The following is a 14,205-nucleotide window of genomic DNA, read 5'->3' as shown; positions in this document are numbered from 1 at the left end:
AAATAACTCACGCAGTGTTTTTTTAAGGGGGGGGGGGGGGGAGAGAGAGAGAAGAAGAGCACTGAAAAGGAAAAGTTTTTTTGTTACAATTTTTAATTTTTCTGGCATAATACAGATACAAATGTGCTTTCTTCTTTTAATAACAGTACCAGTATCTTTTCAGTTCTCCCTCTCTTTTCTTTTTCTTTTCCTACCAATTACTTTTTTTTAATTATTCCGATGAATCTCTCTGTGCCCATATATGAATTATGTTGGTGGGATACATAATAGCTGTTAGAAGTGGGTTCTTTTTTATGTTCAAGAATCGATGCTTGCTGGCTCTGCTTGTGTTCTTGCACACACCACACACACAATTAAGGCCTGTGTAGATGTGTGTAAGTGTGTGTGTTAATTTTTGGGGTAGATAAAAAGAGGTGAAAACGTAAAAATAGAAAGAAGTGGCTCATGTCACTAAGAGAAAAGAAGGGGGGGGGAGAGAGAGAGAGACATGTGAGTTGAGGATTTACGTTGGTATGAGGAGTGGTGCGTGGGAGGGAATTTTGGAGCACTGATTCTCTTTCTCTCTCTGTGTAAGTGTGTGTGTGAGAGAGAGAGAGAGAGAGAGGGAGTGGGAGAGTGTGTGTATAAATGTATGTGATATTTGAGTACATATGTTGACTGCAACCACTCTCTGTCTCTGTGTTTCTATCAATCAGCCCATTACTCAGCCGTCGTTTTCTTCACATTGGCCTTTGTGCTTTCCCCTTTTTCCCATTTAAATATATACATAAATTAGTAAAATATCATTGCTCAAAGATTCTCCCTACTTGTCCGCTACATTTATCCCCCCTCTCTCTCTCTCTCTCTCCACCTAGCTATTTCCTTTTCTTTACTTATTTCTTTTTTTTTCTTTCAATTCTTACATTAATATTTGTTCGTAATATACTTTTAATAAATCAATTACAATTACATCTTTAATTAATATATACATCAAATTTAATAATTAATTATAACTATTATTACAATAAACATATTGACCGTAATATCTCAAATTTACAAATTGACATTTTTTCCCATCAATTTTTGTGAAGATTATTTATTAAATTTTATTGATTTAAATTAATCGCAATTAAACTAATTAATATTAATATTAATATTATAATTATAATTATGGATTCGAATCTGTTTATCAATTTATATTTCATCGATTATTTTTTTTTAATCAAATTAATGGAGTTGGTATAAGTTAGAAGCCAATCTTTATCAAGAATATTAATTTATAATATATATATATATATATATACAACGTTGAATAATGCACTCAAATGGATGCTTTGACTATCTAATCTATAGTAATTTTCTTATTTTGCAATGATGACCAATTGATATGTGGTTATAGGAAATATTTGATTATAGTTAATCTAAGGCAGTGGGCATTATGTACATGGATGTGGGTCACAACATTTTTTTTAATATATATATATTATTAAAAGTGGGATGAGTTATCATTTTCATACTCACAAGGTTTTATCTTGACTTTATTGTGCCATAATGACTTGTTATTGTCCTTTATTTTAATGGTGTTGGGATAAGTTTGCTAATAATATTTTAGTTGCCCCCTATGTATAGAATTATTTTCATACCTTATACTATAATAATATTATACATTGAAAATTAATTCTGTTCAAATAAAATAAAAGAATATTAAATCTTATGAAATCTAAAAACATAACAATTTTATAATTAATATATTTTTCACCCTTCTTACAATTTTCAAATTAAAGATAAATACTCCATATGCTTTGCAAATTTACAAGTACATTCTTTAAAGTTGTAGTTATAATTACTAGTATACCCTACTCAATGCCGAAACTTCCTCCAAACACATTGTTCTAACATCCCATCAAGAGGTATATCTGTAATTTTACTGCTTAATACCCGTTCTAGGAGTGTACTATAATTTTACAAAGAACGAGAACCATTTGTATAATTAAATCTAACCTCGTGACATGTCGATGTAATTTACCCTTTATTTTAAAAACCTTATACTAAAAATAATTATTTAGCCTCAAGACAGGATAAGAAGTTAGCATATGAAGTATAATATAGAAATTGATATATATCAAGTGTCTTGATTCGATTATGATTCATGAACTTGATAATGATCATATGGACCCAGCAATAACTAGTTATCACATCTCAATAATAATGGACTAGTAAAATCCTTAACCCAACCAAAAAGGTATACTAACCTCATTCTTGTGGACCAAACTACTGCAGATAAGGTAGTCTTTCGAACACTACGCAGACAAAGGTTATAAGATTACTATATTACATCAGCAGTTCACTTTATAACATCATCGTCCGCACGGAACAGAACTCGGTTCTTGGCTTTCGAACATCATCGTGATTAATTATAATACTTGGAAAAAGAAGGTCAATTATCAACTTGTAGTACATAAACGATTGAGGTTTGTGTAGCGTGTGCAACAGCAAAGTACCTGTGGCAGTTCTTCCCATCTCTGAGACGACAAAATAGCATTGTTCATGTTCCAATTCGCACAAGAATTATCAGATTATAGCAAAGTTCAATAGGTTTCTTAGCCACATCTGATCATCTTGTGGTAAAGAGTTCAGCCTCTGTTTAGTCTGCCAAGAATTCCAAGAAGTATCTGCGGAAGTTACTATAAGCTGTAGGAGTTGGTAAACTGATATACTACATCATCATTGTAAAGATTGTACTATAGCGTCGTCCACCAGATCACCGGCCTCCATTGATTTACAAGTAGGAGAAGTTGAGCCGGACCCAAGAGCACAAATCAATCCAACATCCCTAGTATATGAAACGTATTGATTCAATTCATTATCCTCCAAGGAATAAAACACTTCCAACGTCGTCTAGGAGCAATACATTTGATACATCCTTCCAAAGCTCCAAAAAAGGTTTCAGGAGTTATATTTTGGGTTTTCAATCTTCTTTCTCATAAGCATCCAATGATCCAATGTCCCTCATCCAACCTTCCTTGATAGAATATCTTCTTCTATGCTAAGAGATGGTATGCTTGGATCCTGTCCGAGGTGTCTGCATTGTGATGAACATTAAAAAATTAAAATCATATTCCAAATATAGGAGCCAGGGAAGGAAGGCTCCAATGAGTTAACTAAAATTTCACCTCAAGTTGGATTTTCGCTGAATACTATCCATTAACTTCTGTGCACTGAGTACAGAGTTCTCTGGTCGATTTTTGTGCTTGACAAGCTCCCTTGGGTTTTCACATGTCTTTAAGATATCAGACATGGCCTCAGCTCTCTGTATTATAGATATTTTTCTTTCATGTGAAGAGTTTCTATATCCCTTGTACGTATCAGGCAGCTTTGTTGAGTGGGGTACTGATTTCATTAGATCATGAAGTTTCTGTGATGTTTCAATCATTCCCTGCCTCTCTAATTCCTCAGCCATTCTCCGATACGTGAGATGCTGAGGAATAATACCTCTACGAAACACGTCCTGAAATTCAGAAACAGCCTCATCATATCTGCGCATTCTCCATAATAAATGCATCAGCATGGTACTAGAAGCCAAGTCCAAATCAAATCCTCTAGCTCTCATCTCCTTGATAATTTGCACGGTAAGGTCCAGTTTCCCTTCTTTGCACAACATTTTCACCAGCAGATGATACGTAAGCCGATCTGGTTCATACCCAGATCTGATCATTTTGGTATAAAGGTTCAAGCCAGCTTCAGTTTTGCCAACCTTCGAGAAGTACTTGAAGAAATAACTATAAGTTGTAGGAGTTGGTAAACATTTATTATCAATCATCATCTTGAGGATCTTGCTAGCCTCTACCAGATCACCTGCCTTGCAGAAGCCCTTCACCAGTGAATTATAGGTCGATATAGTAGGACCAAGTTCTAAAATTGAGAAACGTTCCAGCATCCCCAGTGCCTCTTCAAACCTGCCGGCTTCTCCTAACGCATCTATTATTGGATTATACACAATGGCATTGGGCTCAACTCCTTCTGCCTTCATCTCATTGAGCAACTCCATTGCCATGTCAGGGAGGCGCATTCGGCACAATCCTTCAATGATGGTCCCATACGTTACAACAGTTGGTTTCACATTCTCCTTTTTCATCTGCACCCAAAGCCGCTTAGCATGCTTAAGTCTACGCGATCGGCACCATCCATTCAGCAGTATATTATATATCCTGATGGGTGGTAACCAGCTTGGATCTTTTGCCCTGTGCTTATCGACGTACTGCGAGGCTGCCCTAACATGTCCTTCTTTGCATAAAGCGTCTAACAGAGTCTCAAATAAATTCTTTTCTGGGTCTAAATCACGCAAGAAATCCAAACTAGACGCATATTCAAATGTCCGAATGGCTGCCAGGGGAAGACCTGTGTCCATAGAAACATGTATTAAGCAAAAAAACACACCAGAAACAGAATCAAAACTGCAAAAGCGGACAACACTCTGAAGCGAGATCGCTCTTACAATCATTAAGTATTATAATCCAAAGCCAAAATAAGAATAGAAGTCCACGCATAATAAAGAACAGTGTCCAATTAATCGCTGAAAGTTCCAACTGATAGAAAAGAAAAACACGTAACAAATTGTTCCTTACTCGAGACAACACTGAAGAAAACTATCAAAATTCTATGCAAGAAAGTATAACAGCCAAAAATTACAGAAATAATGAAGATGAACGCCTACTGCTTATAATCCCTGGAAAATCCAGCAAAACTGAAATCGTACCTGCGCGTGCGTATCTCCTAATCATAATGAGAAAAGTATCAGAATCGGGCCTTCTGCTAGGATCTCCTTTAATCTGATCAAGAATTAGGCACCAAGCTGAGTCGAACTCTCGGGCCTTGCCAAGAGAATTAACCATGGCATTGAAAACGGCCATGGAAAATTGGAAATCAGGCCGCTTCTGCGCCCAATTGAAGAGCGTGAACAAGGGTTTTGGAGTGGAATCAAAATGGCTAAAAATTTGGAGTAAAAGGTTAGGGCTTGGACTGATTTGGGCCGCGGTTAGGGCCTCTTCCATACCATCCCCTGGCTGGAGGGACGGGTTTGAGAGAAGCTCGGAGATGCGTGTAAAATCTGAGAGGGCGGCGGAATCAGGGTTTTGGGGGAACGAAGATGGTGGGTGCGGAGGGTTTTTATTTAGGAGGGGAATTGGGATTGAGAATGATGATTGGGTGGAGAGAAGCCTGAGGCGGCGGGCCGCGCCGGCGGCGGCTAGGGAGAAAACAGAGCGGCGGATGTTCATTAGTGTGTGGGTGTGTATATAAAAGCAATTACAATAATCTTTTCACGAATTCATAAGGTCTCTTGGCTTGTAAACGAACCATTGGGCAAAGTAAAAACTAATATATGTGTCCACCAGAAATAGTAGCAATGATGATTATCATATTTATACAATTTCAAGAAAACCAAAACAAAAATCTGGAAACCTAGCTTGCCTAGACACAGAAAAAATGAAATGTTCTAATGATTTTACTTAGTATTCTCTGATATTCTTGTAGCTTCTTCTCAGGCACAAGGTCAGCATCACCGTAGAACAATCAGAACAAGAAAAGAATGTTTGTACTAAATTTCGAGACTAATGATTTCTTCAAGGCTCAAGAATGACACAAAATCTTGTTGTTGAACAACTTTACAAGTATCCTATGCAATTATATAAGTTCCCTCCTTCCTTTCATCTCCTCTGGAAGTTGAAGGACTTGATTGAGAAAGCAAAAGTCACAGCAAACAGCACACAGAAACCAACCACAACAATACCAGCAATGCCCAGGAAATCATGCCTGAAACCAAACTGATGTTTGAGCAGCTGTTTTATTGGCATTGAGTGGACTCCATCAGTAAGCCTAACTGATTCATCCACGTCTCCGTACTGGGACGTTAGAAGTCCGTATAAGCTCCAGGCTATCGGATTGGCCCAGTAATACCATCTCCACCATATGGGAATCCTCTGAAGACAATGGAGAATCATGATAAGAGTTACTCAAATCAATATTAATTTGATACATTGGCAAAGTCAGTGCATAGATTACCATGTGAGAAATCATGAAGCCGCTGAAAAGGTTCCACATCATGTAGAATGGGGCAGCAAGGATTGCTGCGACGTTGTGATTGGGTGTGACGGAAATTGTCATCATCCCAAAGAAGGTGAAGTAGAGTAACGTGAAATACATGAAATATATATACCAAAGAAACTTCCATACATTCCACTCAAAGGATGCCATGAAGTAGAAGATAGCGCTGTAAATGAGGGACTGCACGCAAACGTAGGGGAATTCAACTGCCACCTGTGAAACAAGATTTAGTTAGATTTTTTAATAAAAACATGTGAGAATACTGAATACGCTTTACATTACTTGGATCAGAAAAAGAGAGGTCGAAAATCGTGCCTGGGCAAAGGCAAATGGTAATGCAGAATACATTCCTGCAGCTCTCTCCCTGTATGAAACGAACCTTTCAACAAAAACCACTGGCTGCACAGAAGTCGCATTTGTTATTCCGATGAATAAAACAGCTGCATACATGGATCCCATAGCATTGAATATATCCTGTTGGGATTCCCTGTAAAGGTAACACCAGAAGATGGTATTCAGCACATGAACCATATTTCCATTCAAGAAATCTAGGAAAAATCAGTCCAAGAACAAGGAATTGGAAAGTAAAAGATAGCAGCAAAGAGATCAGATGCTCAATATAAAGGGTATAGGAAAGTAAATGTTCAGAGAGGAAACCTTTTGGAACCAAATTTCCAGCATATTGTTCCGAACATCAATGAGATGATAACAGTGTAGAAGAAGCGTACGGCAGTATATTGTGGGTTCCGCCAGTATGAGAGGTTCTGCTTCCAAAGACATGCCAGGAACTGACCAAAAAATGACAGAGAGTATTTGCTTGGGAAGCTCAATTCTTTGGTATCCTTATCTGGCTTGCTTAACCTCTCAACCACCATCTTATTTTGCCTGAAACAGTGGGATACATAAAGGTATGTATTTTAACAAATCCACAAAATTTTGCCCTCCAAGGAGTAAATAAGCACTTACTGAAACAAAGTTGATCGGCGATAAATTTCTGCAAAGTCCAAACCCACACGATTTTCTTCCGCTGGAGATGTAACTTCAAGAATCCAAGCTGCAGGGTTATATCCAGGTCTTATTTTTTGAACTCCTGGAATAGCCTAGGAGACAAAAGAATAAAGTTCTGGTTATAAGTCAAGATCAGAACATCATAAAAAAGATTGATTAGCATTTGGTGGAAAATGGTGCACCTCAAAGTAACGAATAAGTTTGATAGAATTTTTGCCCAATGGACCTGCATAAATGAGCTGTCCGCCTCTTTTCATTAATAGAAGCTGGGACAAGTGAGAATGAAAGATCAGATCTTTGGCTCCAGGCAAGCTCATCTAAAGATCACTTGCTAGAAAAGAAGAAACCTCATCAAAAGATTCAAAAATGTCAATGCTGGGCTGGTGAATAGTGCAAACAATCGTCCGACCAGTGTCAACAATGTTCCTTACAGCTCTCATCACAATTGCTGCAGCCCTGGCATCAAGTCCTGAAGTAGGTTCATCCATGAATACAATAGAAGGATTGGCAACAAGCTCAACTGCAATTGTCAGCCTTTTTCTTTGTTCTACGGACAAACCATTTACTCCTGGTACACCTACTAGTGCTCTACGTAATGGAGTTAGCTCAACTAGTTCCATAACCTCATCCACAAAAGCCTGTAAATCATTTTCAAACAATTTAATAAGAGAAAAATACACGAAAGCAGTACGAAAGGGATAAGAAAAGACACCAAGAAATTACTCTTTGTGTAGCAAAGTCACACTGAGAAGATAGTCGGAGCCAAGCAGAAAACAAGAGTGATTCATGTACAGTGAGACATGGAGAATGAACATCATTCTGTTCACAGTAGCCAGAAATCCTTGCAAATGTTTCTTGATTCTTGGGATATCCAGAAACATAGATACTGCCTTCAATATGTCCGCCAGTTTTCCTACCGGCTAAAACATCCATGAGTGTAGTTTTACCAGCACCACTGACACCAATTAATGCAGTAAGCACTCCAGGTCGGAATGCTCCAGTTACATCTACCAGTAGCCGCAACCTGTCCGGAAGACCCTGTCCCTTCAGTTCCTGAAGCATGAAATAGCTAAACATAGTCACATATCTCAGAAAAATCAGTTTTGTTGATCACACTCTCATGCTAAAATTATATTGTTGATATACCATAGGAATGTCAACATAATAGCTGATGTTGCTAAAACACATGGAAAGAGGTTCAAATGGAAGAACCATTCCTTTGCGTTTGCAAATACTCTTGCCTGCCAAGATTTGTGAATGTAAAAATAAGATACAGTCCCAAATCCTGAAAGGAAATTAAGCAACAAGTAGCTCTTTGGCAAACCAGTGAATGAGTGTGAATGTTGCAAAAATTCTCCAAAAGCTATTATGGAAGATTCAGAGTTCTTTGGCAAACCAGTAAATGAGTGTGAATGTTGCAAGAACTCTCCAAAAGAAATAATGGAAGGTTCACTGTCATGTTCCTTGTCTTTGTCGTGATGATCCGCCAGGGGAACAATAGCTTGTTGATTCCCTAGAGCTGCAAAAAAATTACAAAGAGATAATTAGAGTTCACCACATGGATCAGATCACTTTGACAGCAATAATAATGGTTGAAAACACCAATTTAACAGATGCACATAAATTTTAACATTGTCGAAACAAGCCATATACTGGTTCATTTGCCAGTATTAAACCGCTGTAGGATAACGTCTACATTCTCTGAGTTATTTTAACATACTTTGAGTATGTGGTGAGACAATTTACAATATTATCTGCTATCAACTTCTTGTATCAAGCAGTCACAAGTACTTGGTTAAGAAAGCTTCTAATTATAGTCTGAAACTGAAATAAGGGAGCCAAAGCAGTCAAAATATGCAAAAGACAAACTATTATAACCAGATAGGCCTTGATAATTATTTTAAAATGCCAATGATAAGGGCCTCTGCTTCTCTAAAGTTCCTTATTTGTTCTCCGCTAATGCCCATACTTCATTTCATCATTGGTAAGTTATGCAACAGCTAAATCTTGGAGCTTTCCCCAATCTATGGAGCCATCACAAGTTAGTTTAAGGAATGAAACTTACGGTTTAGGTGAGTCAGAAACAAAGTGAAGAGGGTGTTGAATAACAATGTATATCCAAGTAATGCTCCAAAACCAATCCAGTACCAATGGTCATCTGGAAATAAACTGCGAACCTTCAGCAACATTTCCCCCAAAGACAAAGTACTGTTGTCTCCAGCTTTCTAACATCAGGAAGAAGGAAAAGTTTATCAAATACAGAAGAAGGTGTATGTACTTATGAGACAGACAAAAACAAATAACCAGCTGAAAGAGTTCTTTCATGTAGATATTGTCCTTGATATGGAATCAAGCAACTGGTATTGTGGCCTTTTAAGGCAGCATTAGCTAAAACAATCTTAACCAGACAATGGGTAATTGATTCGAGCATCTTTTCCGTTTTCCTTCTTAAAGATAAATAAAAAAAAAAAGTGCTAATTCAACTTTATTATAGATAAAGAGTATTAACTGATTTGTATGAAATATTTTCGAGATAATTATGTTCATAAACAATTGCCGGAAAGTTTGTGGTAGCCTTAGACTTAGTTAACACCAGTAAAAATGTGAGACCCACTTAGTGTACATGGGGAAATTGTTGCATATTTAAGTAAACAAAGGTATAAATGAGACAGAAATGGCACCACAAGATGTGAATACCTTATCCCAGGAGTGACCGAGAAATTCATTAACTGAAGCTGCACTTTGGGCATACATCATCGGGGAGAACCAGTAACCCCAGATCCACCAAATTGGGATGCTATCTGTTAGGATAAAATATCCAAGCACGAATGAGGTACAGTAAAATTATTAAATGAACAGCTAAGGGAAGAAATGCGGTTCACTATCAAGTAAAAAGTAAAAGGGCACTATCAATGACCTCTTGAAATTATAAATCCCCCTAGGACCATCACAACCAGCATAGCAAAAGATCCAAATGTGTTAGCAACTACCATATTTCGCCCTAGTGATGCCATCACACGAAAAAGACCTATAGACATCTGGTGCAAAGCGAAGTATATCAAGAACTGCAGGAGGCATCTGTAAAATATAAACAAGTCAGATTTGCATCCATGTTTAAATATTAGTCAAAAGAAAATACAGAGGACTGAATAAAAATGGAAACCATATAAATATACCTGGTTATTTGAGGATCAAAGCCAATGGCATAATATGTAACTGCCACCCATAGAAAAGATTCTACAAGTGAAAGGGGAATACTCAAAAGCCAAGAGGGAAGAGTGTATATCCAGCAGGGGTAGAAACGCAAATCTCTGTGCTTGTAAAGAACAGGAAGCTTAGCTATCAACATTGGGACCTCCATAAATCCATTAAAAAGAATCATAACTATCGCAAAGTAAAGGGCACCAAGGTAGACTCCACCGTCCTCAAGAGTATTATGATGCATTGTTGTTCGGAAGAACACACTCATCATGATCAAAATAATCAGGAGTAGCTGCAAATAGGAAGATGCTCTTAGGTAAATTTTTGCGGTCTAAGGAACAACAGACAACTCCAGAAAAGAGCTTAACATGTAACCTCATTGGCTGAGGATTATAAGAGATATCGAAAAAGTATTACCTGAATGAATTTGAAAACAAAGACAGGAGAATTCCGCTTCAGTAGTAGCATCTGCCAGGAAAAACTAATCCTCAGAAGCTTAGCCCTTGTTATACCGTAAGTCTTGGTAGATAGGGCAGCTGGATGATTGTAATGTTTATTAAATGGAATGGCCAACTCCCGTGCCAACGAATTACCAACACGAAAGGATTGAAAAGCTTCTACAAACTTTGCCACAGGTACGTAGTTGTATTGACTATTGAGGAACCAGTACTGCTCTTGATCCTTTTCAGATATTACCTGAACATAATGTTGAAGTGATAAGCTTCAGAAACAAGAACCAACAAGTAAATTTTTACCTCCACAGCTTGAACTCCGAATGATTACCTCTTGTAGAAAGTCAGCAACATTTTTTCTGGATGGACACTTGAAACCCATAAATGCAAAAAACTCAACGGCAGCTTCACGGGGCCCCTGATAAACAATTTGCCCCTCACTAAAAAGAATTATGTCATCAAACATCTCATAAGTCTCCGGGTCCGGTTGCAAGAGGGATACTAGCATTGTACAATCAAGAGCATGAGTTGTGTGCCATAGATATTTGATAATTTGATGGGTAGTTGAGCTATCTAGCCCTGTTGATATCTCATCCAAAAAAAGTACCCTAGAAGCACCCATAAGCAGTTCAGCTGCCAATGTTTCTAAGTTAGTAATTCTAGCTGAAAATTTTCTATAGCAGCAATTGAGCACCATCAGAGCAATTAAGGATAACTACCAGTAGTGAGCCGCTTTTTTTGTCCCCCTGATATCCCTTTAAGCATTTCATCTCCCACCAATGTATCAGCACAAATATCCAGTCCTAAAATCTTTACATAAATTTCAGAAACAATACATAAGAAATGTTCAAAATGTTAACTAGCAACATGATCAAATGATTGTTGCTCTTGTTTCCACTGCAGAACCTATGATCCTCAATATGATAATAAACAAATTGATAAAACAGAAGTGACAGCACGTGAGTTGCACAAGCTGTCTTTCAGAGAATGTGGTGAAGAAAGAACAAGAGTTGCAAAAACTTCAGAAAAGACAACAAGAAATTAAGTAATTTTTTGGCATACAAATAACAGAATATGAATATGAGATCTGGGCATATCTCTTGTGCTATTTGACTTATTCTTCTCAAAAATTAGAAAATATGACGCACCTTCATGATGTATTCAACAAGAAAACTTGTCTGTTGCCCCAACACTACTGCCTAGGAGAAAACAAGTATTTCAATGACAGAAACAAGTGCTGTGGCCATCAAATAAATGCATATGCCATTTTAATCAAAGATAACTTCAATCAGGAAGACATACCTTGATAAAAATATCAAGATCTTGATCCGGGTTTATTCCAGCACTTTTTTCTCTTCTTAGAAGTTCCATGAGCATTTCTACAAGGCAATTCCAAACCGAATTCATAAACGGATGAGAAAAATGCATGAAAACCTTTTTTTTCAACTCTGTTGAGATAATGTCTAGTTGATGTACCATGTTTATATCCAGGGCCTTGACATTGTCCTGATAATTCAAGAACCTCCCTCACAGTCATTTCAGAAATGTGCCAATCCTGCTGGCTGGCATATGCTGCGGTCCTCTGAGGAGTAAACTCCTCTAGATTATGTCCATTGTATGCAACTTTCCCTGACATCTTCAAAGCAGGTTCTGTGACTTGTAAGAATTGAACAGGCACAAGGTCCAGATATGAACTCAAAATACTCTAAGGTGAACTGCTCCAGCAGGTTATATTCTAGGCATCCAGAGAATTGAAACTTGGCAATATTTCTATAGTGTGAGATTATGTCCAGATGACGAATAAAAGTCCTGTTACCTGCAGACTAGGTGCAAGGCGACCTGCAAGAGCCAAAAGAAATGTCGTCTTCCCAGAGCTTGGAGGGCCCAGAAGCAGAGTCAACCTAAACCATAACTTGAGTCATTAAATTCAGAAACAATCACTTTAGCTTGATATTTGATTGAAGCTCTTGCTATACCTTGAAGGCCGTATGACACCATTTATGTTCTTCAGGATAGAGAATTTCTGTTTTCTTCCAGAGAAAATCCCTAGCTTCCTCAATAAAGCCTGTTTTTCATTACATATTTCCACAGACACAGTCAGGCTAATTCAGGACACAATCCTTTCATTTTTTACCTGATACTTTTACTCTGCAGGCCTACCTCAGTCATGTCAAAAATAAAATTGGGTATTGTTGGCAAAGCTCTACTCCCTACATGGACTAATGCATCCACTTGCAAATTCTGAAATCGAACCTCAACTTTTGGAAATTCCAGGCCGACGCTGTAACGAACATGGATAGCATTTGAATAACAGGAACACACTAACAAGCAGCTTAAAAGTTTTCACGCAGTAAGTTCTAAATCATCCTGCTATCAGAAAAGTAGAAGACAAACAAAAATCCCACACTTTAACAGCATAACGTCATTCTTTAATCCAATTTCTTGGCATAAATTTGGGCATGTTTAACTAGTAGGATAAAAGATATAAAAACGTAGCACCCACAAGATCAATAACCTGAACATTGAAACATACGCACAGAATCCTGAAAGTTCTCGTCCATCAATTAAACTAAACCCCATATAATCAAGAAACTGCGTAGGAAAACAAAAAACACACAGAATCTTGAAAGCCTTACGCATCAAATCTCTGCCTAACTCTCCTGAAAAACCCCTCAATGTCTTCATTGACTGCATTAACCAACTTATCCAAGACTTGCTTCTGTTCTTGCTCCTTGATCCTCCGAACATCAACCAACGAAAGCTCCCCAGCAACATTTCTGAAAAGCGCTGTCCGGGCTCTGTCATAAGTAGGAGACCTCTGCAAAGCAGCCAACACGAGGGCCTCCTCCTCATCACCATTAATACTCAATGTGTTTCTTGAAAACATATTTTTCTGGGACGAGACCCCAAATGTGGAGGGAAATTAAGAGCAACTCCTCTGACAAGGGAAAGGGGTTTCCTGGAGATGCTTTAAAGAAACAATTGAGGGCCTAATTATGAGAGGAGAAAGCATCCTGAGTGGCGTCCGATGGGTCAAATCAGCAACAACTTTAGAGGCTGGAAGCGGTTGTTGCATGCTTTGCATTAATTGCGTTCTTGAGATCAAATTTTGTCTTTCTTTTCTTTAATTTTCTCATTTTTATATGTATATGAGTGATGATTCCTACAGAATTCTTGGTGGGGAGTAACTAACAAGAACCAGTGCATGGGAGGGAAAAGGTGGTAGATCACAGTAGGTTGGAAAATTACAGCATTATTGGACTTTTTGAGAAAAAAGTAGAGTCGCGTACAGTTCCAAGTAGTTGTTGACTTTTGCCTACAAAATCGTGTGTGGCTAATATTTAGTCCAAATTAAATGTTAATACTACTGAATTTATCGATAAAATTTAGCTCAATTGATAAAATTAAGATTCTATAATTTTTAAAGATTATAGATTCAAATTTCAATAATGTATTGTATGTT

At 37.7% G+C, this 14,205-nt stretch overlaps 2 protein-coding genes across 3 annotated transcripts; both read right to left on the bottom strand.

Moving 5' to 3' along the window:
* Positions 2,548-5,649, bottom strand: LOC110011231 (pentatricopeptide repeat-containing protein At5g11310, mitochondrial). The gene is made up of 3 exons (XM_011083589.2): positions 4,736-5,649; positions 3,153-4,377; positions 2,548-3,061 (listed from the first exon to the last, which is right to left on the bottom strand). The coding sequence occupies exons 1-3, from the start codon at positions 5,253-5,255 to the stop codon at positions 2,989-2,991; spliced, it is 1,818 nt and encodes a 605-aa protein (XP_011081891.1). The 5' UTR covers positions 5,256-5,649; the 3' UTR covers positions 2,548-2,988.
* LOC105164808 (ABC transporter G family member 32) lies at positions 5,570-13,852 on the bottom strand. Of its 2 annotated transcripts, none has more exons than XM_020694678.1 (24): positions 13,379-13,852; positions 12,903-13,023; positions 12,719-12,807; positions 12,559-12,643; positions 12,219-12,378; positions 12,045-12,121; positions 11,891-11,941; positions 11,462-11,552; positions 11,074-11,375; positions 10,708-10,986; positions 10,266-10,582; positions 10,007-10,167; positions 9,787-9,890; positions 9,155-9,314; positions 8,414-8,608; positions 8,236-8,330; positions 7,813-8,142; positions 7,437-7,727; positions 7,272-7,355; positions 7,048-7,181; positions 6,739-6,966; positions 6,397-6,568; positions 6,040-6,294; positions 5,570-5,957 (listed from the first exon to the last, which is right to left on the bottom strand). In XM_020694678.1, the coding sequence occupies exons 1-24, from the start codon at positions 13,627-13,629 to the stop codon at positions 5,685-5,687; spliced, it is 4,305 nt and encodes a 1,434-aa protein (XP_020550337.1). In that variant the 5' UTR covers positions 13,630-13,852; the 3' UTR covers positions 5,570-5,684. The 2 variants fall into 2 exon arrangements, with proteins under 2 accessions (XP_020550337.1, XP_011081892.1); XM_011083590.2 differs by having other exon boundaries at positions 8,486-8,608; positions 13,379-13,851.

Source organism: Sesamum indicum, linkage group LG6 (genome assembly GCF_000512975.1).
Source record: "Sesamum indicum cultivar Zhongzhi No. 13 linkage group LG6, S_indicum_v1.0, whole genome shotgun sequence".
Classification (NCBI taxonomy): Eukaryota; Viridiplantae; Streptophyta; class Magnoliopsida; order Lamiales; family Pedaliaceae; genus Sesamum; species Sesamum indicum.
The sequence above is the reverse complement of the archived record's forward strand: the minus strand, read 5'-3'. Positions and strand labels throughout refer to the sequence as shown.